At 49.8% G+C, this 25,367-nt stretch overlaps 1 protein-coding gene across 1 annotated transcript; it reads left to right on the top strand.

Annotated features, from left to right (window-relative positions):
• The first annotated feature begins 4,459 nt into the window (after nucleotides 1-4,459).
• On the top strand, nucleotides 4,460-19,250 carry LOC144611263 (tubulin alpha-1 chain-like). The gene is made up of 4 exons (XM_078430304.1): nucleotides 4,460-4,580; nucleotides 7,131-7,279; nucleotides 10,309-10,989; nucleotides 18,954-19,250. Exons 1-4 carry the CDS (start codon nucleotides 4,460-4,462, stop codon nucleotides 19,248-19,250), a joined length of 1,248 nt encoding a protein of 415 aa, XP_078286430.1.
• The last annotated feature ends 6,117 nt before the right edge of the window (nucleotides 19,251-25,367 follow it).

Here is a 25,367-nt window from a genome sequence, read left to right as displayed (position 1 = left end):
GAGAAGGGTTGGGACACAGGAGATGGGCCTGACTGGGGGGGCGAGGGGTTTAGTGTGAGGTGGAGAGACTCAGACAAGGGGAAAGGGGATTGACTGAGGGGGGAGAGGGGTTGAGGCTGAGGGGGCAGGTGTGTGACTGAGGGGGAGGTGTTGAGTGGGGGGAGAATTGTGTGAGTGAGGGCGGAGAGGGGTTCAGAGTGAGGGGTGATTGAGGGGAGAGGTGTGTGACTGAGGGAGGGGGAGGGGGTTCAGAGTGAGGGGGAAGGTGTGACTAACTGAGGGGAGAGAGGATGATACTGAGGAAGGGGAAAGGTGTTGAGACTGAGAGGTTCAGACGGGCTCTGATTAGGTGTGGGGGGGGGGGGGAGAATGGTTAGAGTCAACAGGCCCTTTGGCCCAACTCGCCCACACCGGCCAACAATGTCCCAGCTACCCTAGTCCCACCAGCCTGTGCTTGGTCCATATCCCTCCAAACCCGTCCTATCCTTTTACCTGTCCAACTGTTTCTTAAACGTTGGGATAGTCCCATCCTCAACTACCTCCTCCGGCAGCTCGTTCCATACACCCACCACCCTCTGTGTGGAAAAGTTACCCCTCAGATTCCTATTAAATCTTTTCCCCTTCTCCTTGAACCTGTGTCCTCTGGTCCTTGATTTCCCTACTCTGGGCAAGAGACTCTGTGCGTCTACCTGATCTATTCCTCTCGTGATTTTGTACACCTCTATAAGATCGCCCCTCATCCTCCTGCGCTCCAAGGAATAGAGACCTAGGTTGTGACTGAGGAAAGGGGTCTAATTGAGGTGAAAGGGGTTCAGAGTGAGGAGGAAGAGACTCAGAGGAGGGGTGAGGTTGAGGGGGGAGGGGGAGGTGTGTCTGATTGAGGGAGGGGGAGAGGGGTTGAGACTGAAGGGGGAGGATGAGACTGAGGGATCTGGACTGCCCCAACATTGGGAACATGTTTCCTGTATCTAGCTTGTCCAGTCCTTTTATAATTTTATACGTCTCTATAAGATCCCCTCTCGTCCTTCTAAACCTCAGTGAATACAAGCCCAGTCTTTTCAATCTTTCCTCGTACGACAGTCCCGCCATCCCAGGGATCAATCTCATGAACCTACGCTGCACTGCCTCAATTACAAGGATGTCCTTCCTCAAATTAGGAGACCAAAACTGTACACAATACTCCAGATGTGGTCTCACCAGGGCCCTGTACAACTGCAGAAGAACCTCTTTACTCCTATACTGAAATCCTCTCGTTATGAAGGCCAACATACCATTAGTTTTCTTCACTGCCTGCTGTACCTGCACGCCAACCTTCAGTGAGAGGCTAAGATCGGGGGAATGGGAGTAACTGAGGAGGGGGGAGAAGAGGCTCACAGAGGGCTCTGAGGGGGCGAGGCTGTTTAACTTGGAATCCATTACCACAGACGGCTGTGGAGAGGGTCTCGAGGTTTATGAGAATGATCCTGGGGATGACTGGCTTAACGCATGATGAGTATTTGACGGCACTCCATCCTTCGCTGGAGTTAAAACATATAAGGTCATGTGATAGGAGTAGAATTAAACCATTCGGCCCATCATGTCTGCTCCGCCATTCAATCATGGCTGATCCACCTCTCCCCCCTAACCCCAATCTCCTGCCTTCTCCCCATAACCCCTGACACCCGTACTAATCAAGAATCTATCTCTCTCTGTCTTAAAAATATCCACTGACTTGGCCTCCGCAGCCTTTTGTGGCAAAGAATTTCACAGATTTACCACCCTCTGACTGAATAAATTCCTCCTGAACAAGGGGCCACAGTTTAAGAATAAGGGGTAGGCCATTTAGAACTGAGATGAGGAAAAGAATTTCAGTCAGAGAGTTGTGAATCTCTGGAATTCTCTGCCTCAGAAGGCAGTGGAGGCCAATTCTCTGAATGCATTCAAGAGAGAGCTGGATAGAGCTCTTAAGGATAGCGGAGTCAGGGGGTATGGGGAGTAGGCAAGAATGGGGTACTGATTGAGAATGATCAGCCATGATCACATTGAATGGCTGGCTCGAAGGGCCGAATGGCCTCCTCCTGCACCTATTGTCTATTGTCCTCTTCTCCTTCCGAAAATAATGTCCTTTAATTCTGAGGGTATAGCCTCTAATCCTAGACTCTACCACTGTGTGTGTGTGTGAGTGCGTGTGTGCGAAAGCTTCACTGTAAGTGTGTGTGTCACGGAACAGTGCAGAGGGAGCTTCACTCTGCGTGTGTGTGTGTATGTGTGTGAGAAGGGACAGTGCGGAGGGAGCTTCACTCCGTGTGTGTGTGTGTGTGTGTGTCTCCTCATCTTCCTAAAACAACGTCCGTTTATTCCGAGGCTATGACCTTTAGTCCCAGACTCTCCCACCAGTGGAAACATCGTCTCCCCGTCCACTCTATCCAAGCCTTTCACTATTAGTTTAGAGATACAGCACGGAAACGGGCCCTTTCGGCCCACCGGGTCCGCGCCGACCAGCGATCCCCGCACACTAACACCATCCTACACCCACTCGGGACAATTTTTACATTTACCAAGCCAATTAACCTACAAACCTGTGCGTCTTTGGAGTGTGGGAGGAAACCGAAGGTCTCGGGGAAAACCCACGCAGGTCAAGGGGAGAACGTACAAACTCCGTACAGACAGCACCCGTAGTCGGGATCAAACCTGGATCAACGGCGCTGTAAGGCAGCAACTCTACCGCTGTGCCACCGGGCCGGCCCGGCCCAATTCTGTACGTTTCAATAAGGTCCCCCCACTCCCCCCTCATCCTTTTAAACTCCAGCGAGTGCAGGTCCAGTGCCGACAAACATAGAAACATAGAAACTAGGTGCAGGAGTAGGCCATTCAGCCCTTCGAGCCTGCACCGCCATTCAATATGATCATGGCTGATCATCCAGCTCAGTAACCTGTACCTGCCTTCTCTCCATACCCCCTGATCCCTTTAGCCACAAGGGCCACATCTAACTCCCTCTTAAATATAGCCAATGAACTGGCCTCAACTACCTTCTGTGGCAGAGAATTCCACAGACTCACCACTCTCTGTGTGGAAAAAAAACATTCTCATCTCGGTCCTAAAAGACTTCCCCCTTAACCTTAAGCTGTGACCCCTAGTTCTGGACTTCCCCAGAATCGGGAACAATCTTCCTACATCCAGCCTGTCCAACCCCTTAAGAATTTTATATGTTTCTATAACATCCCCCCTCAATCTTCTAAATTCCAGCGAGTACAAGCCGAGTCTATCCAGTCTTTCTTCATATGAAAGTCCTGCCATCCCAGGGATCAATCTGGTGAACCTTCTCTGTACTCCCTCTAAGGCTAGAATGTCTTTCCTCAGATTAGGAGACCAAGTCAAGTCAAATTTATTTGTCACATACACATACACGATGTGCAGTGAAATGAAAGTGGCAATGCCTGCAGATTGTGCACAAAAAAGAATTACAGTTACAGCATATAAATAAAGTTAATAAGTTACTATAGCGTAGACAAAAATTTAGTCTCTGGGGTTATAAAAGTTGACAGTCCTGATGGCCTGTGGGAAGAAACTCTGTCTCATCCTCTCCGTTTTCACAGCGTGACAGCGGAGGCGTTTGCCTGATCGTAGCATCTGGAACAGTCCGTTACTGGGGTGGCAGGGGTCCCTCATGATCTTGCTTGCTCTGGATCTGCACCTCCTGATGTATAGGTCCTGCAGGGGGACGAGTGTAGTTCCCATGGTGCGTTCTGCCGAACGCACTACTCTCTGCAGGGCCTTCCTGTCCTGGGCAGAGCTGTTCCCAAACCAGACTGTAATGTTGCCGGACAGGATGCTCTCTACAGCCCCAGAGTAGAAGCAATGAAGGATCCTCAGAGACACTCTGAATTTCCTCAGCTGTCTAAGGTGGTAAAGGCGCTGCTTTCCCTTACCCACCACTGCGGCAATGTGCGTTGCCCACGTCAGATCCTCTGTGATGCGGACTCACAAGTATTTAAAACTATTCGCCCTATCCACAGTAGACCCATTTATCTCCAGTGGCGTGTACGTCCTTGGATGTTTAGCCCTTCTAAAGTCCACAATCAGCTCCTTCGTTTTAGTGACATTCAAGAGGAGGCTATTGTCCTGACACCAGAGTGCCAGATCAGCCACCTCCTCCCTTCTCATCGTTGTTGGAGATCCGACCAAAACTGTACGCAATACTCCAGGTGCGGTCTCATGCTCGTCATAGGTTAACCCACTCATTCCTGGGATCATTCTCGCATGGTGTGCGGTTTTGTCTCCTTGTCTGAGAAGAGGGACACTTTCTGCGTGTAAAAGGCAAACCAAGGTTGCTGGTGTCCCGGCGTGAATAACGAGCCGCTCCTCTCCCCGCACCAGCGCGAGTGTCTCTCCATCCACATCGGCCAGGCCGGGTGCCAGATCGGCAACGCTTGCTGGGAGCTGTATTGCCTGGAGCACGGGATCCAGCCGGATGGACAGATGCCCAACGACAAGACCATCGGTTCCGGCGACGACTCCTTCACCACCTTCTTCAGCGAGACGGGGGCGGGCAAGCACGTCCCACGGGCCGTCTTCCTCGATCTGGAGCCCACGGTGATCGGTAAGCGACTGGCTGCTCACGTTTTCTCCGCTCCATCGTTGACTTTGATCGAAACGTAGAAGATTATTAAGGGGTTGGACACGTTAGAGGCAGGAAACATGTTCCCAATGTTGGGGGAGTCCAGAACAAGGGGCCACACACAGTTTAAGAATAAGGGGTCGGCCATTTAGAACTGAGATGAGGAAAAACATTTTCAGTCAGAGAGTTGTGAATCTGTGGAATTCTCTGCCTCAGAAGGCAGTGGAGGTCAATTCTCTGAATGCATTCAAGAGAGAGCTAGATAGAGCTCTTAAGGATAGCGGAGTCAGGGGGTATGGGGTGAAGGCAGGAACGGGGTACTGATTGAGAATGATCAGCCATGATCACATTGAATGGCGGTGCGTACAGGCTCGAAGGGCCGAATGGCCTCCTCCTGCACCTATTGTCTATTGGCAGCACAGTTGCATTCAACTGTATTTAGTTTAGAGATACGGCGCGGAAGCAGGCCCTTCGGCCCGCCGAGTCCGCGCCGACCATCAATCACCTGTTCACACACTAGTTTAGTTCAGAGATACAGCGCGGAAACAGGCCCAATAGACAATAGGTGATCGAATACAATACAATACAATATATCTTTATTGTCATTGCACAGGGGTACAACGAGATTGGGAATGCGCCTCCCATACGATGCAATAATTTAATTAATTTAAACAACAACAACCCAACGAAACAAATTGTAACAGTTTATTGTAATAGACATTTGGCCCTTTGAGCCAGCACCACCATTCAATGTGATCATTGCTGATCATTCTCAATCAGTACCCCGTTCCTGCCTTCTCCCCATACCCCCTGACTCAAGATTCAAGATTCAAGATAGCTTTATTTGTCATCCAATATTGGACGAAATTCAGTCACCCACAGTCCAACAATAAAAGCATTAAATAAGCATTAAAATTACACAACCCCAAAAAACCCCCAAAACACAGTCCAACAATAAAAGCATTAAATAGGCATTCAAATTACACAACCCCAAAAACCCCCAAAACACAGCCCAACAATAAAAGCATTAAATATGCATTCAAATTACACAACCCCAAAACCCCCAAAAACACAGTCCAACAATAAAAGCATTAAATAGGCACTCAAATTACCCAACCCCAAAAACACACAAAAAAGAAACATCCATCAAAGAAACATCCATCACAGTGAGTCTCCTCCAGTCCTCTCTCTCCTCACTGTGATGGAAGGCCACAATGTCTTTCCCTTCTCCTGCTGTCCTCGCCCGCAGTCAGATTGTTGTGGTTGCAGGCCGCACCGGACGGTCCACAGCGGGCCAAGCCTAAGGCGCGTCGCAGCCGCTCCCGCAGCCTCCGAAGACGGCCGGCTCCGCTGATGATAAGTCCGATCCGGGGTGGGCGAACACGCTGTCGCTGCCGCTGTTGTTGCACGTCGGGGCGGTCGTGGCTCCCGACATTGAAGCCCCCGCCCAGCAGAGAAATATCCCGCGGCCATCTTAGGCCGCACCGGACGGTGAAATGTCCTCGACCCAAGCCCCGCGATCCGGGGCGGGCGAACACGCTGCCGCTGCCGGAGCTCCCGATGTCGGCATCCACGCGGCCCGAGCCTAAGGCGAGTCGCAGCCGCACCCGCAGCCTCCGAAGACGGCCGGCTCCGGTGATGGTAAGTCCGATCCGCGGGCTCTGCGAACCAGAGCCCTGGAGGCCGACAGCTCCAGGAGTTGGGCCGATGGTAGGCCGCAGCAGGAACGGAGACACGGCCCAGAAAACAAAGGTCGGGTCTCCGTTCGGAAGGGACACATATTTACAATGTTACAGTTCCCCCCCTCCCCCCCACATACACACATAGTACACAAACACAAAAACACCACATCACAACTACAATTAAGACAAAAAAAAAACAACAAAAACACAAAGACAAATGGACCGCAGGTGAGCCGCAGCTGCTAGGGCAGCGCCGCCATTTTATTGATTAAGAGCTCTATCTAGCTCTCTCTTGGATGCATTCAGAGACTTGGCCTCCACTGCCTTCTGCGGCAGTGAATTCCACAGATTTACAACTCTCTGACTGAAAAAGTTTTTCCTCATGTCCGTTCTAACCGGAGCCCTTTGGCTAACCGAGTCCGTGCCGACTATCAATCACCCGTTCACACACTAGTTTAGTTCAGAGATACAGCGCGGAAACAGGCCATTCAGCCCACCGAGTCCACGCCGACCAGCGATCGCCCGTTCACACACTAGTTTAGTTTGGGGATACATCGCGGAAACAGGCCCTTCCCCACCGAGTCCGCGCCGACCAGCGATCCCCGCACACTAACTATCCTGCACACTAGGGGCAGTTTACAATTTTACCGAGGCCAATTAACCTACAAACCTGCATGTCTTTGAGGTGTGGGAAGGGCCGAATGGCCTCCTCTTGCATCTATTGCCTACTGTCTATTGTCTGTCCTGCTGAGTTACTCCAGCACTTTGTGGCCATCTTCAGTGATGGAACGGAGTTGCTCAGTTACTGAAATTTCCGTTCTCACCCCCCCCCCCCCAACTCCCTCTGTAGACGAGGTGCGGACGGGCACCTACCGGCAGCTCTTCCACCCCGAGCAGCTCATCACCGGCAAGGAGGACGCGGCTAATAACTACGCCCGGGGCCACTGCACCATCGGCAAGGAGATCGTGGACCTGGTCCTGGATCGCATCCGGAAGCTGGTAGGTTGTGCCCAGACACTGAACCTGCAGTGTGGATTCACTGCTGTAATCTGGTCATAAGTGATTGGGATAGAATTAGGCCCATCAAGTCTACTCCGCCATTCAGTCACGGCTGATCTATCTCTCCCTCCTAACCTCATTCTCCTTCCTTCTCCCCATAACCTCTGATGCCTGCGCTAATCAAAAACCTATCTATCTCTGCCTTAAAAATATCCACTGATGGCCTCAGCATCCTTCTGTGGCAAAGAATTCCACATCGCACCCATCCAAGTGCTTAACAGAAAGATGGCACCAGGGTGACACACACAAGCAGTCCTGGTTGCTGTCTCTGTTTGGCACATTTGCAGATGCCAATTTACTTGAAGTTGAGGGAGCACCCGGAGAAAGCCCCGCGCGGACACAGGGAGAATGTGCCAGCTCCACAGAGACAGTACCCGAGGTCAAGATGGTGCCACTGTGAGGCAGCAGCTCGACCAGAGAGGCACAGTGCTGCAACGGTGGAGTTGCTGCCTCTCAGCGCCACAGACCTGGGTTTGACCCTGACTACGGGTGCTGCCTGTACAGAGTTTGCACGTTCTCCCCGTGACCACGCGGGTTTTCTCCGGGCACTCTGGTTTCCTCCCACGCTCCAAAGACGTATAGATTTGTAGAATAATTGGCTTTGGTAAAATTAAATTGTCCCTGGTGTGTGTCGGATAGTGCTAACGTGCAGGGTGATCGCTGGTCGGCGCGGGCCGAAGGCCCTGTTCCCACACAGTATCTCTAAAGTCTGTTCGGCCTTGGAGGGAAGATAGACACTAAATGCTGGAGTAACTCAGCGGGACAGGCAGCATCTCTGGAGAGAAGGAATGAGTGACGTTTCGGGTCGAGATCCTTCTTCAGACTGAGAGTCAGGGAGACGAGAGATACAGAAAATAGGTGCAGGAGGAGGCCATTTGGCCCTTCTAGCCAGCACCACCATTCATTGTGATCATGGCTGATCATCCGAAATCAGTAACCCGTTCCTGCCTTCTCCACATATCCCTTGATTCCGCTGGCCCCTCGAGCTCTATCTAACTCTCTTTTAAATCCATCCAGTGAATTGGCCACCACTGCCCTCTGTGGCGGAGAATTCCACAAATTCACAACTCTCTGAGTGAAAAAGTTTTTTTGCATCACAGTTTTAAATGGCCTCCTTTTATTCTGAGAATGTGGCCCCTGGTTCTGGACTCCCCCAACATTGGGAACATTTTTCTTGCATCTAGCTTGTCCAGGCCTTTTATAAATTTTATACGTTTCTATAAGATCCCCCTCTCATCCTTCTAAACTCCATTGAATACAAGCCCAGTCTTTCCAATCCTTCCTCGTATGACAGTCCCACCATCCCGGGGATTAACCTGGTGAACCTACGCTGCACCACCTCAATAGCAAGGATGTCCTTCCTCAACTTGGGAAGGGCAAGGTGTGAGAACGAAAGATCAAAGCAGACGGTGCTCAAGGAAACGTAGAATGGTTGATTGTTAGCAGAGGATCTGACGTGGGCAACGCACATTGCCGCACTGGTAGGTAAGGCAAAGCAGCGCCTTTACCACCTTAGACAACTGAGGAAATTCAGAGTGTCTCTTCATTGCTTCTACTCTGGGGCTGTAGAGAGCATCCTGTCCGGCAACATTACAGTCTGGTTTGGGAACAGCTCTGCCCAGGACAGGATGGCCCTGCAGAGAGTAGTGCGTTCGGCAGAACGCACCATGGGAACTACACTCGTCCCCCTGCAGGACCTATACATCAGGAGGTGCAGATCCAGAGCAAGCAAGATCATGAGGGACCCCTACCACCCCAGTAACGGACTGTTCCAGCTGCTACGATCAGGCAAACGCCTCCGCTGTCACGTTGTGAAAGCGGAGAGGATGAGACGGAGTTTCTTCCCACAGGCCATCAGGACTGTCAACTTTTATAACCCCAGAGACTAAATTTTTTGTCTACACTATAGTAACTTATTAACTTTGTTTATATGCTGTAACTGTAATTCTTTTTTGTGCACAATCCGCAGGCATTGCCACCTTCATTTCACTGCACATTGTGTATGTGTATGTGACAAATAAAATTGACTTGACTTGACTTGAGGGGAAGGTGACACCAAGGCATACAATCAGCAAAATTAATTCGGACAGTGAAACTAGTCGGAGATCGAGGGTGTGGTGGGGACGGAGAGAGAGGGAAAGCAAGGGTTATTTGAAGTTAGAGAAATCATTATTCATTCCGCTAGGTTGTCGACTGCCCAAGCAAAATATGAGGTGCTGTTTCTCCAGAGATGCTGCCTGTCCCGCTGAGTTACGCCAGCATTTTGATTTTTTTAAATTTAGAGATACAGCGCGGAAACAGGCCCTTCGGCCCACCGAATCCGCGCCGCCCAGCGATCCCCGCACATTAACACTATCCTACACATACTAGGGACAATTTTTACATTTAGCCAGCCAATTAACCTACATACCTGCACATCTTTGGAGTGTGGGAGGAAACCGACTATCTCGGAGAAAACCCACGCAGGTCACGGGGAGAACGTACAAACTCCGTACAGACGGCGCCCGTAGTCAGGATCGAATCTGAGTCTCCGGCGCTACATTCGCTGTAAGGCAGCAACTCTACCGCTGCGCCACCGTGCCATCTTCGGTTTAAACCAGCATCTGCAGTTCCTTCCCGCACCTTCCGCCTCAAAAGGAAAAAAACTGCAGATACTGGTTAAATTCGACGGTTGACACAAACTGCTGGAGTAACTCAGCGGGTCAGGCAGCACTTCGGGAGAGAAGGAATGGGTGACGTTTCGGGTCGAGACCCTTCTTCAGTACGTTCTCCCCGTGACTGAAGAAGGGTCTCGACCCGAAACGTCACGTATTCCTTCTCTCCCGAGATGCTGCCTGACCCGCTGAGATACTCCAGCATTTTGTGTCTACCTTCGGGGCTGCATATCCCAAATTTGGGAGGAGAAAGGAGGTTGTCTATTGTCTATAACGGTTTGTATTCTGTTCATGATTTCCGCTTCCCTTTCTCAGGCCGACCAGTGCACGGGACTCCAGGGGTTCCTCATCTTCCACAGTTTCGGCGGCGGCACCGGCTCGGGATTCACCTCCCTCCTCATGGAGAGGCTCTCCCTCGACTATGGCAAGAAGACCAAGCTGGAGTTTGCCGTCTACCCGGCGCCCCAGATCTCCACCGCCGTAGTCGAGCCCTACAACGCGGTGCTGGTCACCCACTGCACCCTGGAGCACTCCGACTGCGCCTTCATGTTCGACAACGAGGCCGTCTACGACATCTGCCGGCGGAGACTGGACATCGAGCGCCCCACCTACACCAACCTCAACCGCCTGCTGGGGCAGATGGTGTCGTCCATCACCGCCTCGCTGCGCTTCGACGGCGCCCTCAACGTGGACCTGGTGGAGTTCCAGACCAACCTGGTCCCCTACCCGCGCATCCACTTCCCGATGCTGTGCTACGCCCCGCTGATCTCGGCCGAGAAGGCGTTCCACGAGCAGCTGACCGTCGCCGAGATCACCAACGCCTGCTTCGAGCCGGCCAACCAGATGGTGAAGTGCGACCCGCGCATGGGCAAGTACATGGCATGCTGCATGCTCTACCGCGGGGACGTGGTGCCCAAGGACGTCAACGCCGCCATCGCCTCCATCAAGACCAAGCGTAACATCGCCTTCGTGGACTGGTGCCCGACCGGGTTCAAGGTGAGCGGCTCCTAGATTCACCACGGCATTACGGGGGTGATATTTGGGTCCATGCCAAAACGTATAAGATTATATCGAAACGTATAAGATTATTAAGGGGTTGGACACGTTCGAGGCAGGAAACATGTTCCCAATGTTGGGGGAGTCCAGAACAAGGGGCCACAGTTTAAGAATAAGGGTAGGCCATTTAGAACTGAGATGAGGAAAAACTTTTTCAGTCAGAGAGTTGTGAATCTGTGGAATTCTCTGCCTCAGAAGGCAGTGGAGGCCAATTTTCTGAATGCATTCAAGAGAGAGCTGGATAGAGCTCTTAAGGATAGCGGAGTCAGGGGGTATGGGGAGAAGGCAGGAACGGGGTACTGATTGAGAACGATCAGCCATGATCACATTGAATGGCGGTGCTGGCTCGAAGGGCCGAATGGCCTCCTCCTGCACCTATTGTCTATATCTGCAGGTCAATCTTGTGGGCGGCACGGTGGCATAGAGGTAGAGTTGCTGCCTTAGAGCGAATGCAGCGCCGGAGACCCGGGTTCGATTCCGACTGCGGGCGCTGTCTGTACGGAGTTTGTACGTTCTCCCCGTGACCTGCGTCGGTTTTCCCCGACATCTTCGGTTTCCTCCCACACTCCAAAGACGTACAGGTTTGTAGGATAATTGGCTTGGTAAAATGAAAAAATAATTATCCCTAGTGGGTATAGGATAGTGTTAAAGGTGAAGGGATCGCTAGTCGGCGCTGACCCAGTGGGCCGGAAGGGCCCGTTTCACCTCTGTGTCTCTAAATCCACGCAGGATTAAACTGAAGATGGACACAATATGCTGGAGTAACTCAGCAGGACAGGCAGCATCTCTGGAGAAAATGAATGGGTGACCTTTCCTCAGACGTCTCGACCCGAAACGTCATCCATTCTTTCTCTCCCGTGATGCTGCTTTCCCGCTGAGTCACTCCAGCATTTTGTATCTGTCTTCGATTTAAACCAGCAGCTGCAGCTCACTCCTACAGGATTAAACTCATCTCCTCTGCCTGTATGTGATCCATATCCCTCCATTCCCTGCGCATCCAAGGGGACAGGGAGCACGGATTAAAGTTTCCGAACATCCGGTTTTTGACGTCGCTCGGAGATCAGATTTTCGGGAATGGCAGATGCAATTTTAATTTTAGTCTCAGTGGCGCAGATGTGATCCTGACAACAGGTACTTGTCTTGTCGGAGTTTGTACGTTCTCCCCGTGACCTGTGTGGGTTTTCTCCGAGATCTTCGGTTTCCTCCCACACTCCAAAGATGTTCAGGTTTGTAGGTTAATTGTAAATGTAAAATTGTTCCGTAGGGTAGTGTGCAGGGATCGCTGGTCGGTGCGGGCTCAGTTGGCCAAAGGGCCTGTTTCCGCGCTGTATCTCTAAACTAAACTAAAGTAAATCCCACCCCACTCTTTCTCCAAATTATTTTCCCTCTGTGCCTTTCATATTCAAAGTAATACAGTATGGAAATAGGCCCTTTCCCAACTTGCCCATGCCAACCGAGATGACCGATCCACACCAGTTCCACCTCATCTGCGTTTTACTTTAGTTTAGACATACAGCGCGGAAACAGGCCCTTCGGCCCACCGGGTCCGCGCCGACCAGCGATCCCCACATATTAACAGTATACTGCACACAGTACGGACAATTTTTTTACGTTTACCAAGCCAATTAACCTACAAACCTGTTCGTCTTTGGAGAGTTTGGAGGAAACCAATGGAAATGTTGGCCTTCATAACAAGAGGAGTTGAGTATATGAGCAAAGAGGTCCTTCTGCAGTTGTACAGGGCCCTAGTGAGACCGCACCAGGAATACTGTGTGCAGTTTTGGTCTCCAAATTTGAGGAAGGATATTCTTGCTATTGAGGGCGTGCAGCGTAGGTTTACTAGGTTAATTCCCGGAATGGCGGGACTTTCATATGTTGAAAGACTGGAGCGACTAGGCTTGTATACACTGGAATTTAGAAGGATGAGAGGAGATCTTATCGAAACGTATAAGATTATTAAGGGGTTGGACTCGTTAGAGGCAGGAAACATGTTCCCAATGTTGGGGGAGTCCAGAACAAGGGGCCACAGTTTAAGAATAAGTGGTAGGCCATTTAGAACTGTGATGAGGAAAAACCTTTTCAGTCAGAGAGTTGTGAATCTGTGGAATTCTCTGCCTCCGAAGGCAGTGGAGGCCAATTCTGTGAATGCATTCAAGAGAGAGCTGGATAGAGCTCTTAAGGATAGCGGAGTCAGGGGGTATGGGGAGAGGGCAGGATCGGGGTACTGATTGAGAATGATCAGCCATGATCACATTGAATGGCGGTGCTGGCTCGTAGGGCCGAATGGCCTCCTCCTGCACCTATTGTCTATTGTCTAAACCGACAATCTCGGAGAAAACCCAGCACGGTCAAGGGGGAAAACGTACAAACGTACAAACTCCGTACAGACAGCACCCGTAGTCAGGATCAAACCCGGGTCTCCGGTGCTGCAAGCGCTGTAAGGCAGCAACTCGACCGTTGCACCAGCGTGACAGCCCATATCCCTCTAAATCTTTCCTGTACCTGTCCAAACGTCTTTCAAGCTTTTAGACTTTACTGTCACATCTGGAGTGAGCCCACGCTATCACAAGGAGACCATGTAAATTCCACACATATTCCGACCCCATAATCAGGATTAATCCGGGGTCTCTGGCGGTGTGAACCACTGTGTGCCGGCCAAACAGAGGTTTCCTGAATGTAATAATGCATTACATTTATATAGCGCTTTTCATATACTCAAAGACGCTTTACAGAGATTTAGAGAACATAGTGAAATGAATAAATAGATAAATAAGTAAATAAGTAAACGAACAGAGAAAGGAGACAGAAGGTGAGGTGACCTTCAGTGGTTGAAGACAGTACTGAACAGGTGAGACTTCAGCGATGTTTTGAATGTGGTGAGTGTGGAGGAGTCTCTAACAGTTTGGGGTAGTGAGTTCCATAGGGTGGGAGCAGCGATGGAGAAAGCCCTGTCCCCCCAGGATCTGAGTTTGGTCCGGATGTGGGGGGATAGGAGATTGGCAGCAGCAAAGCGGAGGGTGCAGGTGGGAGTGTGCCTGTGGAGGAGGTCGTTCAGGTAGGATGGGGCCAGGTTATGGAGAGCTTTGTAGGTTATGAGGAGGATTTTGTACTGGATTCTCTGGGGGATGGGGAGCCAGTGGAGTTTGTAAGGACGGGGTTGATATGGTCACGGATCGGGGTGTGGGTGAGTAGAAGGGCAGCGGAGTTTTGAATGTATTGAAGTTTACTGATGATTTTTGAGGGTGCGCCATAGAGGAGGCTGTTGCAGTAGTCCAGACGGGAGGTGATGAAGGCGTGGATGAGGGTTTCTGCAGCTGTAGAGGAGAGGGATGGACGGAGACGGACAATGTTTTTGAGGTGGAAGAAGGCTGTCTTTGTGATGTGTTTGATGTGTTTGTCGAAGGAGAGGGTTTGATCAAAGATGATTCCAAGATTCTGGATGTGAGGGGACGTGGATACTGGGAGACCATCAATGTTGAGGATGAAGTTTTGGGTGGATTTGGTGAGCGTTTTTGGACCAATGATGATGATTTCAGATTTGTTGCAATTGAGTTTGAGGAAATTTGAATGTAGAACATTCCGGCACAGGCATTGTTCCTTTAGTCCGCAATGTCTGTGGCAAACATGATGCAAAGACCAACGTTAGCTTGCATCAGAGATCGTGTGTGGATACAGGCCCTTCAGCCCAACAAGTCAAGTCAAGTCAAGTTTATTTGTCACATACACATACACGTTGTGCAGTGAAATGAAAGTGGCAATGCCTGCGGATTGTGCACAAAAAAGAATTACAGTTACAGCATATGAATAAAGTTAATATAGAGAAGACAAAATGTAGTCCCTGGAGTTATAAATGTTAACAGTCCAGATGGCCTGTGGGAAGAAACTCTGTCTCATCCTCTCCGTTTTCACAGCGTGACAGCGGAGGCGTTTGCCTGACCGTGCATCTGGAACAGTCCGTTGCTGGGGTGGCAGGGGTCCCTTATAATCTTGCTTGCTCTCGATCTGCACCTCCTGATGTATAGGTCCTGCAGGGGGGCGAGTGTAGTTCCCATGGTGCGTTCTGCTGAGCGCACTACTCTCTGCAGGGCCTTCCTGTCCTGGGCAGAGCTGTTCCCAAACCAGACTGTGATGTTGCCGGACAGGATGCTCTCTACAGCCCCATAGTAGAAGCAATGAAGGATCCTCAGAGACACTCTGAATTTCCTCAGCTGTCTAAGGTGAATCCCATACACACATACAAACCTGAACGTCTTTGGAGTGTGGGAGGAATCCGGAGCATGGTTATCGGTAGTAATGAAAGCAAATTCCATGCCGGCATTTATTTCAACAGGGCTTGTGTACAAAAACAGGGATGTAATGTTGAGGCTCGATAAGCCACAATTGGAACATTGTGTGCAATTTGGGGCCCCATATCTGAGGAAGGGCGTGTTGGCTCTGGAGAGGGTCCAGAGGAGGTTTACAAGAATGATCGCAGGATAATAAGTAGGTTAACCGATGATGTGCGTTCGTCGGCACTGGGCCTGCACTCGTTGGAGTTTAGAAGGATGAGGGGAGACCTGATTGAAACATAAATAATAGTGAAAGGCTTGGATAGAGTGGATGTGGAGAGGATGTTTCACTAGTGGGGGAGTCTAGGAATAGAGGTCGTAGCCTCAGAATTAAAGGATGCTCTTTTAGGATGGAGATGAGGAGACATTTCTTTGATCAGAGGGCGGTGAATCTGTGGGATTCTTTGCCACAGAAGGCTGTGGAGGCCACAAGTCAGTGGATATTTTTACGTCATAGATAGATAGTTTCTTGATTGGTGCGGGTGTCAGGGAAAAAGGCAGGAGAATGGGGTTAGGAGCAAGTGATAGATCAGCCGTGATTGGAAGGCAGAGTGGACTTGATGGGCCGAATGGCCTAATTCTGCTCCGATTCCTTATGACTTTATGATCACGCACTTGGACACAGGGGGAACGTACATACGTGGCTTCGGTAAAATTGTAAATTGTCCCTTATGTGTCGGACAGTGCGAGTGTACGGGCTGATCGCTGATCAGCGTGGTCTCTGTGAGTCACAAGCCTGTTTCCGTGCTGTATCTCTAAAGTCTGTATCTTCCAAAGTCTAGCACAGGTAAGTCAAAAACAGAGTTAACAGCCATGCTCTAGAATTGCCACTAAATGCCGAGGGCTGCTCTGGATTCCAATATCTGCAATCTCTTGTGTCTCCATATATATCTACTATCTGCGCTTTTTAAAACAACGTTTTCCTCATTTTGTGGAAAGATTGGAAAGTCTCGGCTTGTATTCACTGGAGTTTAGAAGGACGAGAGGGGATCTTAAAGCAGGCGCGCATTGGAAGTCTCCCCGGAAATGTGGCACCTAGGTTGGGCAAGGCAGCCAATCTCGACCTCATCGGGACTTCCATGGCCGATCGGTGGGTTGAATTTGCAACCAGCGGCCGGGGCTCTGGAACTCCAGCCCAGCTGGAGCCAACAAATCTATCCCCATAGCCAACTTCCTTGGCCTGCTGGATAAACCAGCAAAGCTCTGGAACCAAGAGTGCCAGGAATTCAGTGGTGGAAGACTGGAGCGACTTGTATACACTGGAATTTAGAAGGATGAGAGGGGATCTTATCGAAACGTATAAGATTATTAAGGGGTTGGACACATTAGAGGCAGGAAACATGTTCCCAATGTTGGGGGAGTCCAGAACCAGGGGCCACAGTTTAAGAATAAGGGGTCGGCCATTTAGAACAGAGATGAGGAAAAACTTTTTCAGTCAGAGTTGTGAATCTGTGGAATTCTCTGCCTCAGAAGCAGTGGAGGCCAATTCTCTGAATACATTCAAGAGAGAGCTAGATAGAGCTCTTAAGGATAGCAGAGTCAGGGGGTTTGTGGAGAAAGCAGGAACGGGGTACTGATTGAGAATGATCAGCCATGATCACATTGAATGGCGGTGCATACAGGCTCGAAGGGCCGAATGGCCTCCTCCTGCACCTATTGTCTATTGTCTATATTGTAATGAGTGAATATTAAATTTAAGTACAACTAAATTAATTAAAACAGGGTTATAGACTCGTTTCCTCTTTTTTTTTTACCTCACTCACATGCCTGTTAAAGAGACATCTTAAATTATGAAAGGACTGGACAAGCTAGATGCAGGAAAAATGTTCCCAATGTTGGGGGAGTCCAGAACCAGGGGCCACACAATCTTAAGAATAAAGGGGAGGCCATTTTTCTCACTGAGATGAGAAAAAACGTTTTCACCCAGTGAGTTGTGAATTTGTGGAATTCTCTGCACAGAAGGCAGTGGAGGCCAATTCACTGGATGACTTTAAAAGAGGGTTAGATAGAGCTCTAGTGGCTAGTGGAATCAAGGGATATGGGGAGAAGGCAGGTGTGATGTATATGTAATATAAATGCCAGGAGCAGAAGCTGGCCAATGGGCTTGTGCCTTGTGACTGAGGTCAGGTGACCTTCTAGGGCCAATGGGCTTGTGCCTTGTGACTGAGGTCAGGTGACCTTCTAGAGCTTTCCTGGTGAAGGATCAGTAATAAAATGTTCTTACAAGATGTCGGGCGTATATTCATTGTGCTAGCCACAACAGGGTCTTACCGAGGACATTACAGCAGGCACAGGTTACTGATTGTGGATGATCACAATGAATGGCGGTGTTGGCTCGAAGGCCTAAATGGCCTCCTCCTGCACCTATTTTCTCTGTTTCTATATATCCCTTTTAGTATTCAAGAGAGTTGGATAATTGTTCTTTGGGCTAACGGAATCAAGGGATATGGGGAGAAAGCAGGAACGAGGTACTGATTCTGGATGATCAACCGTGATCCTATTGAATGACGGTGCTGGCTCACAGTGTTGAATGGCCTACACCTGCTCCTATTTTCTATGTATCTATGATATCTGTTGCAAATCCAGCGCACTCCTCGAAACATGAGATCTTGTAACTTGAACACGATTATGGCGTTTTTGACTAGTTATCGTTTAGAGTTTCTTGAGATGGTTCGAGATAGTTTAGATTAGAGATACAGCGTGGAAACTGGCCCTTCGGCCCATCAGGTCCATGCTGACCAGTGATCGCCCATTCATTGCTTCTATCCTAGACACTAGGGGCAATTTTAGCAGCCAATTAACTTACGTCTATGGAATACAGTCATAGAGTGATACAGTGTGGAAACAGGCCCTTTGGCCCAACGTGCCCACACCGGTCAACATGTTCCAGCTACACTACTCCCACCTGCCTGCATTTAAATGTTGGGACAGTCCCAGCCTCTACGACCTCATAGGGCAGCCTGTTGCATACACCCACCACCTTTTGTGTGGAAAAAATTACCCCTCAGATTCCCGTTCAATCTTTTCCCCTTCACCTTCAACCTGTCTCCTCTGGTCCTCGCTTCCCCTCCTCTGGCCAAGAGATTCTGTGCATCTACCCGATTTAGTTTAGTTTAGAGATACAGCGCGGAAACAGGCCCTTTCCGCCCACCAAATGTGTGCCGACCAGCTATTCCCGCACACTAACACTATCCAATACCCACTCGGGACAATATTTTTTACATTTACCAAGCCAATTAACCTACAAACCTGTACGCCTTTGGAGTGTGGGAGGAATCCCACGGGGAGAACGTACAAACTCCGTACAGACATCACCCACAGTCAGGATCGAACCTGGGTCCCTGGCACTGCATTCACTGTAAGGTAGCAACTCTACCGCTGTGCCACCCCTTTATTGCCCTCATGATTTCATACATGAATGTGGGAGGAAACCGGAACACCCGAAGAAAACCCACGCAGATCACTGGGAGAATATGCACACAGCACCCTTGGTCGGGAACTAATCCAGGTCTCTGGTGCTGTGAGGCAGCCGCTCGACCGCTGATTTACCTTGTTTGCTCTTCTGTGGTCTCGCAGGTGGGCATCAACTACCAGCCCCCGACGGTGGTGCCGGGGGGCGACCTGGCCAAGGTGCAACGCGCCGTCTGCATGCTGAGCAACTCCACCGCCATCGCCATGGCCTGGACCCGCCTCAACCTCAAGTTCGACAAGATGTACGCCAAGCGGGCCTTTGTCCACTGGTACGTGGGCGAGGGGCTGGAGGAGGGGGAGTTCCAGGATGCGCGGGAAAATTTGGCTTCACTAGAGAAGGACTACGAAGAGGTGGCGATTGATTCGGCGGATCTCGATAGGAAAATGGACGAGGAAGAATAAAGAATTTTGTTAATATATGCTGTAAAAAGTTTATTTGTGTAAATTCTAATGTATATTATCTATGTATAAAAATCGATATTTTTTTGACATTTACTGCTTGTATTTAGCTTAGTTTACTCTCATGTGCCAATGTACAATAAAAATATTTTTTGTTGCATGCTATCCAGTCAAAGAAAAGACTACATGATTACAATCGAGCTGTGCTCTTGCATTCAAGAGAGATCTGGATAGAGCTCTTAAGGATAGCGGAGTCAGGGGGTATGGGGAGAGGGCAGGAACGGGGTACTGATTGAGAATGATCAGCCATGATCACATTGAATGGCGGTGCGTACAGGCTCGAAGGGCCGAATGACCTCCTCCTGCACCTATTGTGTGGGAAGAACTGCAGATGCTGGTTTAAATCGACGGTAGACACAAAATGCCGGAGTAACTCAGCGGGACAGGCAGCATCTCTGGAGAGAAGGAATGGGTGACGTTTCGGATCGAGACCCCTCTTCAGACTGATGTCTGAATCAGATCAGTCTGAAGAAGGGGCTCGACCCGAATGTCACCCATTCCTTCTCTCCAGTCTCGCTGAGTTACTCCAACATTTTGTGTCTATTACAATCAAGCTGTCCACTTTGTGCAGATACAGGATACGTTTAGTGCAATATAAAGTCAAATAACGTCCCACGAAAGATGGTAGATAGACACAAAATGCTGGAATATCTCAGCGGGTCAGGCAGCATCTCTGGAGAAATAAACAGGTGACATTTCGGGTTGGAGCCCTTCAAGTCAATGGTAGTTCAGGGCCAATCTCTAGTTGGTGATAGGATGGTTCAGTTTCCTGATAACAGCTGGGAAGAAACTCCCTAAATCTGGAGGTTTGCATTTTCACACTTCTGTACCTCTTGCCTGATGGGAGAGGGGAGAAGAGGGAGTGTCGGGGGTGAGATGGTCCTTGATTATGCTAGAGGCCATAGAAACACAGAAAATAGGTGCAGGAGTAGGCCATTCGGCCCTTCGAGCCTGCACCGCCATTCAATATGATCATGGTTGATCATCCAGCTCAGTAACCTGTACCTGCCTTCTCTCCATACCCCCTGATCCCTTTAGCCACAAGGGCCACATTATATGTTTCAATAAGATCCCCCCTCAGTCTTCTAAATTCCAGTGAGTATAAGCCTAGTCTATCCAGTCTTTCTTCATATGAAAGTCCTGCTATCCCAGGGATCAATCTGGTGAACCTTCTCTGTACTCCCTCTAAGGCTAGAATGTCTTTCCTCAGATTAGGAGACCAAAACTCAAGTCAAGTCAAAGTCAATTTTATTGTCAATCCTCAGCCAGTTTACACAGACAGAAAATCGAAATACCGTTTCCCACAATCCCGAGGAACAAAGTGCATAAAACAAAAGGCACAGCAAACAACAATCAACATAAAATATAAAATATAAAATATAGTCACTTCAAATTTTTTTTTAAAAAGTGTCTGGTGCTGGATGTGCGTGTGTGTGGGGTGTTAAAGTCCAGGTCCAATGGGGGCAGGGGAGAGAGGAGGAAGGGAGGGGAGAGAGTTCAGCATCCTGACAGCCTGGTGGAAAAAACTGTTCTTTAGTCGGGTGGTGCTTGACCTCAGGCTGCGAAACCTTCTCCCTGAAGGCAGGAGGGTGAAGAGGCTGTTGGAGGGGTGGGAGGGGTCACCCACAATGCTCAATGCTTTGCGGGTGAGGCGGGTGGTGTAAAGGACCAGGAGTGTTGGGAGTGAGGCGCCAGTGATCCTCTCAGCAGTGTTCACTATGCGCTGCAGGGTCTTGCGGCTGGAGGCTGTGCAGCTTCCGAACCACACAGTGATGCAGCTGCTGAGGATAATCTCGATGGCACCTCGGTAAAAAGTGTACATGATGGGTGTGGGGGCTCCCGCTCTCTTCAGTTTGCGGAGGAAGTAGAGGCGCTGCTGGGCTTTCTTGGCGATGGACGTGATGTTGTTGCTCCAGGAGAGATCCTCGGTGATGTTCACCCCCAGAAATTTGGTGCTGCTCACCTGCTCCACAGCAGCACCATTGATGGTCAGTGGGTGGGGGTGTTGGGTGTGCGTTCTCCTGAAGTCGACAACAATCTCCTTTGTTTTCTCCACATTCAGGAAGAGATTGTTGTCTGTGCACCACGCAGCCAACTGGTCCACCTCCTTCCTGTAGTGGGTCTCGTCGTTGTTGCTGATGAGACCCACCACTGTTGTGTCATCCGCAAACTTGACGAAGTGGTTGGAGCTGTAGGTGGGTGTGCAGTCGTGGGTCAACAAGGTGAAGAGCAGGGGGCTTAGCACACATCCTTGTGGGGCACCCGTACTCAGCGTGATGGTGTCCGATGTGTTGCTGCCGACCCGTACGGACTGGGGTCTGGCAGTGAGGAAGTCCAGCAGCCAGTTGCAGAGAAGGGGGCTGAGGCCCAGATTTGTTAGTTTACAAACCAGCTGCTGGGGGATGATGGTGTTAAATGCTGAGCTAAAGTCTATGAACAGCATCCTAACATATGAGTTTTTAGTGTCCAAGTGGGTGAGGGCTGGGTGTAGAGCAGAGGAGATGGCATCCTCAGTGGACCGCTTAGCTCGATATGCAAACTGAAACGGGTCCAGGGAGGGGGGGAGGTTGGATCTGATCTGCTTCATGACCAGCCTCTCGAAGCACTTCATGATGGTTGAAGTCAGCGCTACAGGGCGGTAGTCGTTGAAGCAGGATGGAGAAGACTTCTTGGGCACAGGTATGATGGTGGTTTCTTTGAAGCACAAGGGAACAACAGCCTGGCTCAGGGAGATGTTGAAGATGTCTGTGAGGACATCTGTGAGCTCAGCTGCGCAGTCTTTTAGCACACGACCAGGAATGTTGTCAGGTCCAGAAGCTTTCCGGGTGTTAATCCTTAACAGTGTGCTCCTCACACTGCCTGGAGACAGACAAATAGCCTGGTCGTTGGGGGGGGGGGAGTTGTTTTCTGCGCAGGTGTGTTGCTCTGTGCTTCAAAGCGTGCGAAGAAGCCGTTGAGGTCGTTCAAGAGAGAGGTGTCACTGTCACAGGTCTGTGGTAAGGGTTTGTAGTCCGTGATAGTCCTAATACCCTTCCACAGGCTCCGTGTGTCTCTGCTGTCACTGAAGTGGGCTGTGATGCGCCGGGTGTAGTGTTGTTTGGCTTTCCTGATGCCACTGGAAAGGTTGGCCCTGGCTGCTCTGAGACCGGCTGGATTGCCCTCTCTGAAGGCAGCGTTGCGGACCCTCAGCAGCCCATGGACCTCCCCTGTCAGCCATGGCTTCTGGTTAGCCCGGATGGTGATGGCTCTGGTGTGGGTCACATCGTCAATGCATTTGGTGATGTAGCCTGTAACTGTCTCTGTGTATTCCTGAATGTTGGTTGTGTTGTTGTATGTTGCTGCCTGCTTGAACATGTCCCAGTCTGTAGTCTCAAAGCAGTTTTGGAGTGCAGCTGTGCTGTCCTCTGACCACACACGTACCTCTTTTGAAACCGGTTTGGTGACTTTCACCCGGGGTCTGTATGCCGGTTTCAGCAGAACGGTGAGGTGATCAGAGAGGCCGATGTGGGGGAGTACACAATACTCCAGGTGCGGTCTCACCAAGGCCCTGTACAATTGCAGCAGAACCTCCATGCTCCTATACTCAAATCCTCTTGCTATGAATGCTAACATACCATTCGCTTTCTTCACTGCCTGCTGTACCTGCACGCTTGCTTTCAATGACTGGTGCACCATGACACACAGGTCACGTTGCATCTCCCCTTTTCCTAATTGGCCACCATTCAGGTAATACTCTGCTTTCCTGTTCTTGCCACCAAAGTGGATAACCTCACATTTATCCACATTATATTGCATCTGCCATGCATTTGCCCACTCTCCTAATCTATCCAAGTCACTGCAGCCTCCTAGCATCCTCCTCGCAGCTAGCACTGCCACCCAGCTTCGTGTCATCCGCAAACTTAGAGATATCGCATTCAATTCCCTCGTCCAAGCCTTGCTGCGACACCGTGAGGTGTAAATGGAGTCAACGGAAGGGAGGTTGGTCCATGTGATGGTCTGGGCTGCGTCCACAATTCGTTGCAATTTCTTGCGGTCTTCGGTGCAGCTGTTCCCAAACCGTGCTGTGATGCATCCCGACAAAATGATTTCTAAGGCGCCTCTGTAGAAGTTGGTGAGAGTTGTAGGGGACATGAAGAACTTCCTAAGCCTTCTAAGGAAGTAGAATCCTTGGGGTGCTTTATTGGCCATTGCGTCGATATGCGTGGAACAGAAGAAATTGGTGGAGATATCTACTTCTTTGAGTTTGAAGCTTTCAACCATCTCTACTTTGGCGCCGTCAGTGGAAACCGGGGTATGTGTATGGCTTTGCTTGCTGAAGTCAATCACTGTCTTGCTGTGGGGTAATTTTCCTGAAAGACATTGGCCTTCATCAGTCAGAGTATTGAGTATAGAAGTTGGGAGGTCATGTTGCAGTTGTATAAGACGTTGGTGAGACTGCATTTTAGAGTATTGTGTTCAGTTCTCGGCACCATGTTATCGGAAAGATATTGTCAAGCTTGAAAGGGTTCAGAGGAGGTTTACGAGGATGTTGCCAGGACTAGAGGGTCTGAGCTATAGGGAGAGGTTGGGGCAGGCTGGGTCTCTCTACTCCTTGGAGCGCAGGAGGATGAGGGGAGATCTAAAGGAGATGTATAATATAATGAGAGGAATAAATCGTGTGGATGCACAGAATATCTTGCCCAGAGTGGGGGAATCAATGACCAGAGGATATAGGTTCAAGGTGAAGGGGAAAATATTTAATAGGAATCCGAAGTAACTTTTTCACACAAATGGTGATGGGTGTATGGAACGAGCTGCCAGAGGAGGTAGTTGAGGCTGGTACTATCCCAACGTTTAAGAAGCAGTTAGACAGGTACATGGATGGGACAAGTTTGGAGGGATATGGAGCAAACGCAGGCAGGTGGGACTAGTGTAGCTGGCCGGTGCGGGCAAGTTGGGCCGAAGGGCCTGTTTCCACACTGTATCGGTCTAAGACTCTGTACAGGATACTGTGTGAACGTGACAAGCAAGGTATTGGAATGTTTCCAAGTGCTGGAGAATATCAAATAAGCAAAGGGGTTGGTGGTTTAAAACTGAGGTGCGGAAAAATCTATTCTCATAGTGGGCCGTGAATTTCCGTAAATGGAGGCTGGATAAAAGAGTGGGGTATTGAAAGAGACGGTAGATAAACGTGTTGAATAATTTGAGAATTCAGGATGAGAGATGAGGGGCTTGGATTTGAAGGCAATGCGCCCGTTCTCGCTCGAGTTTAGAAGGAGGAAATATGAGGAAAGATTGGAAAGACTGTCATAAGAGGAAGGATTGGTAAGACTGGGCTTGTATTCACTGGAGTTTAATAAGATGAGAGGGGATCTAATAGAGACGCATAAAATCACAAAACGACTGGACAAGCTAGATGCAGGAAAAATGTTCCCAACGTTGGGGGAGTCCAAAACTAGGGGCCACGCAGTCTAAGAATAAAGGGGAGGTCATTTAAAACTGAGGTGAGAAGAAACTTTTTCACCCAGAGTGTTGTGAGTTTGTGGAATTCTGTGGCACAGAAGGCAGTGGAGGCTGATTCACTGGATGAATTGAAAAGAGAGTTAGATAGAGCTCCAGGGGCTAGTGGAATCAAGGGGTTTAGGGAGAAGGCAAGCACAGGTTACTGATTGTAGATGATCAGCCATGATCACAATGAATAGCTCGATGGGCCAAATGGCCTCCTCCAGCACCTATTTTCTATGTTTCTGTGAAGAGGTTGGGACCTCATTGAAACGTACCGAATAGTGAAAGGCCTGGATAGTGAATGTAGAGAGGATGTTTCCACCAGTGGGAGAGTCTAAGACCAGACGCCATACCCACAGAATTAAAGGACATGCCTTTAGAAAGGAGATAAGGAGACATTTCTCTGGTCAGAGATTGGTGGATCTGTGGAATTCTTTGCCGCACACGGCGGTGCAGGCCACGTAATTGGGTGTTTTTAAGGCAGAGATTGACAGATTCTTGATTAGTCAGGTGTCGGGTTATGGGGAGAAGGCGGGAGAATGGTGCTGAGAGGGATAGATAGATCAGCCATGATTA

This window comes from Rhinoraja longicauda, chromosome 39 (genome assembly GCF_053455715.1).
Source record: "Rhinoraja longicauda isolate Sanriku21f chromosome 39, sRhiLon1.1, whole genome shotgun sequence".
Classification (NCBI taxonomy): Eukaryota; Metazoa; Chordata; class Chondrichthyes; order Rajiformes; family Arhynchobatidae; genus Rhinoraja; species Rhinoraja longicauda.
This window is presented reverse-complemented; position numbering and strand designations above follow the sequence as displayed.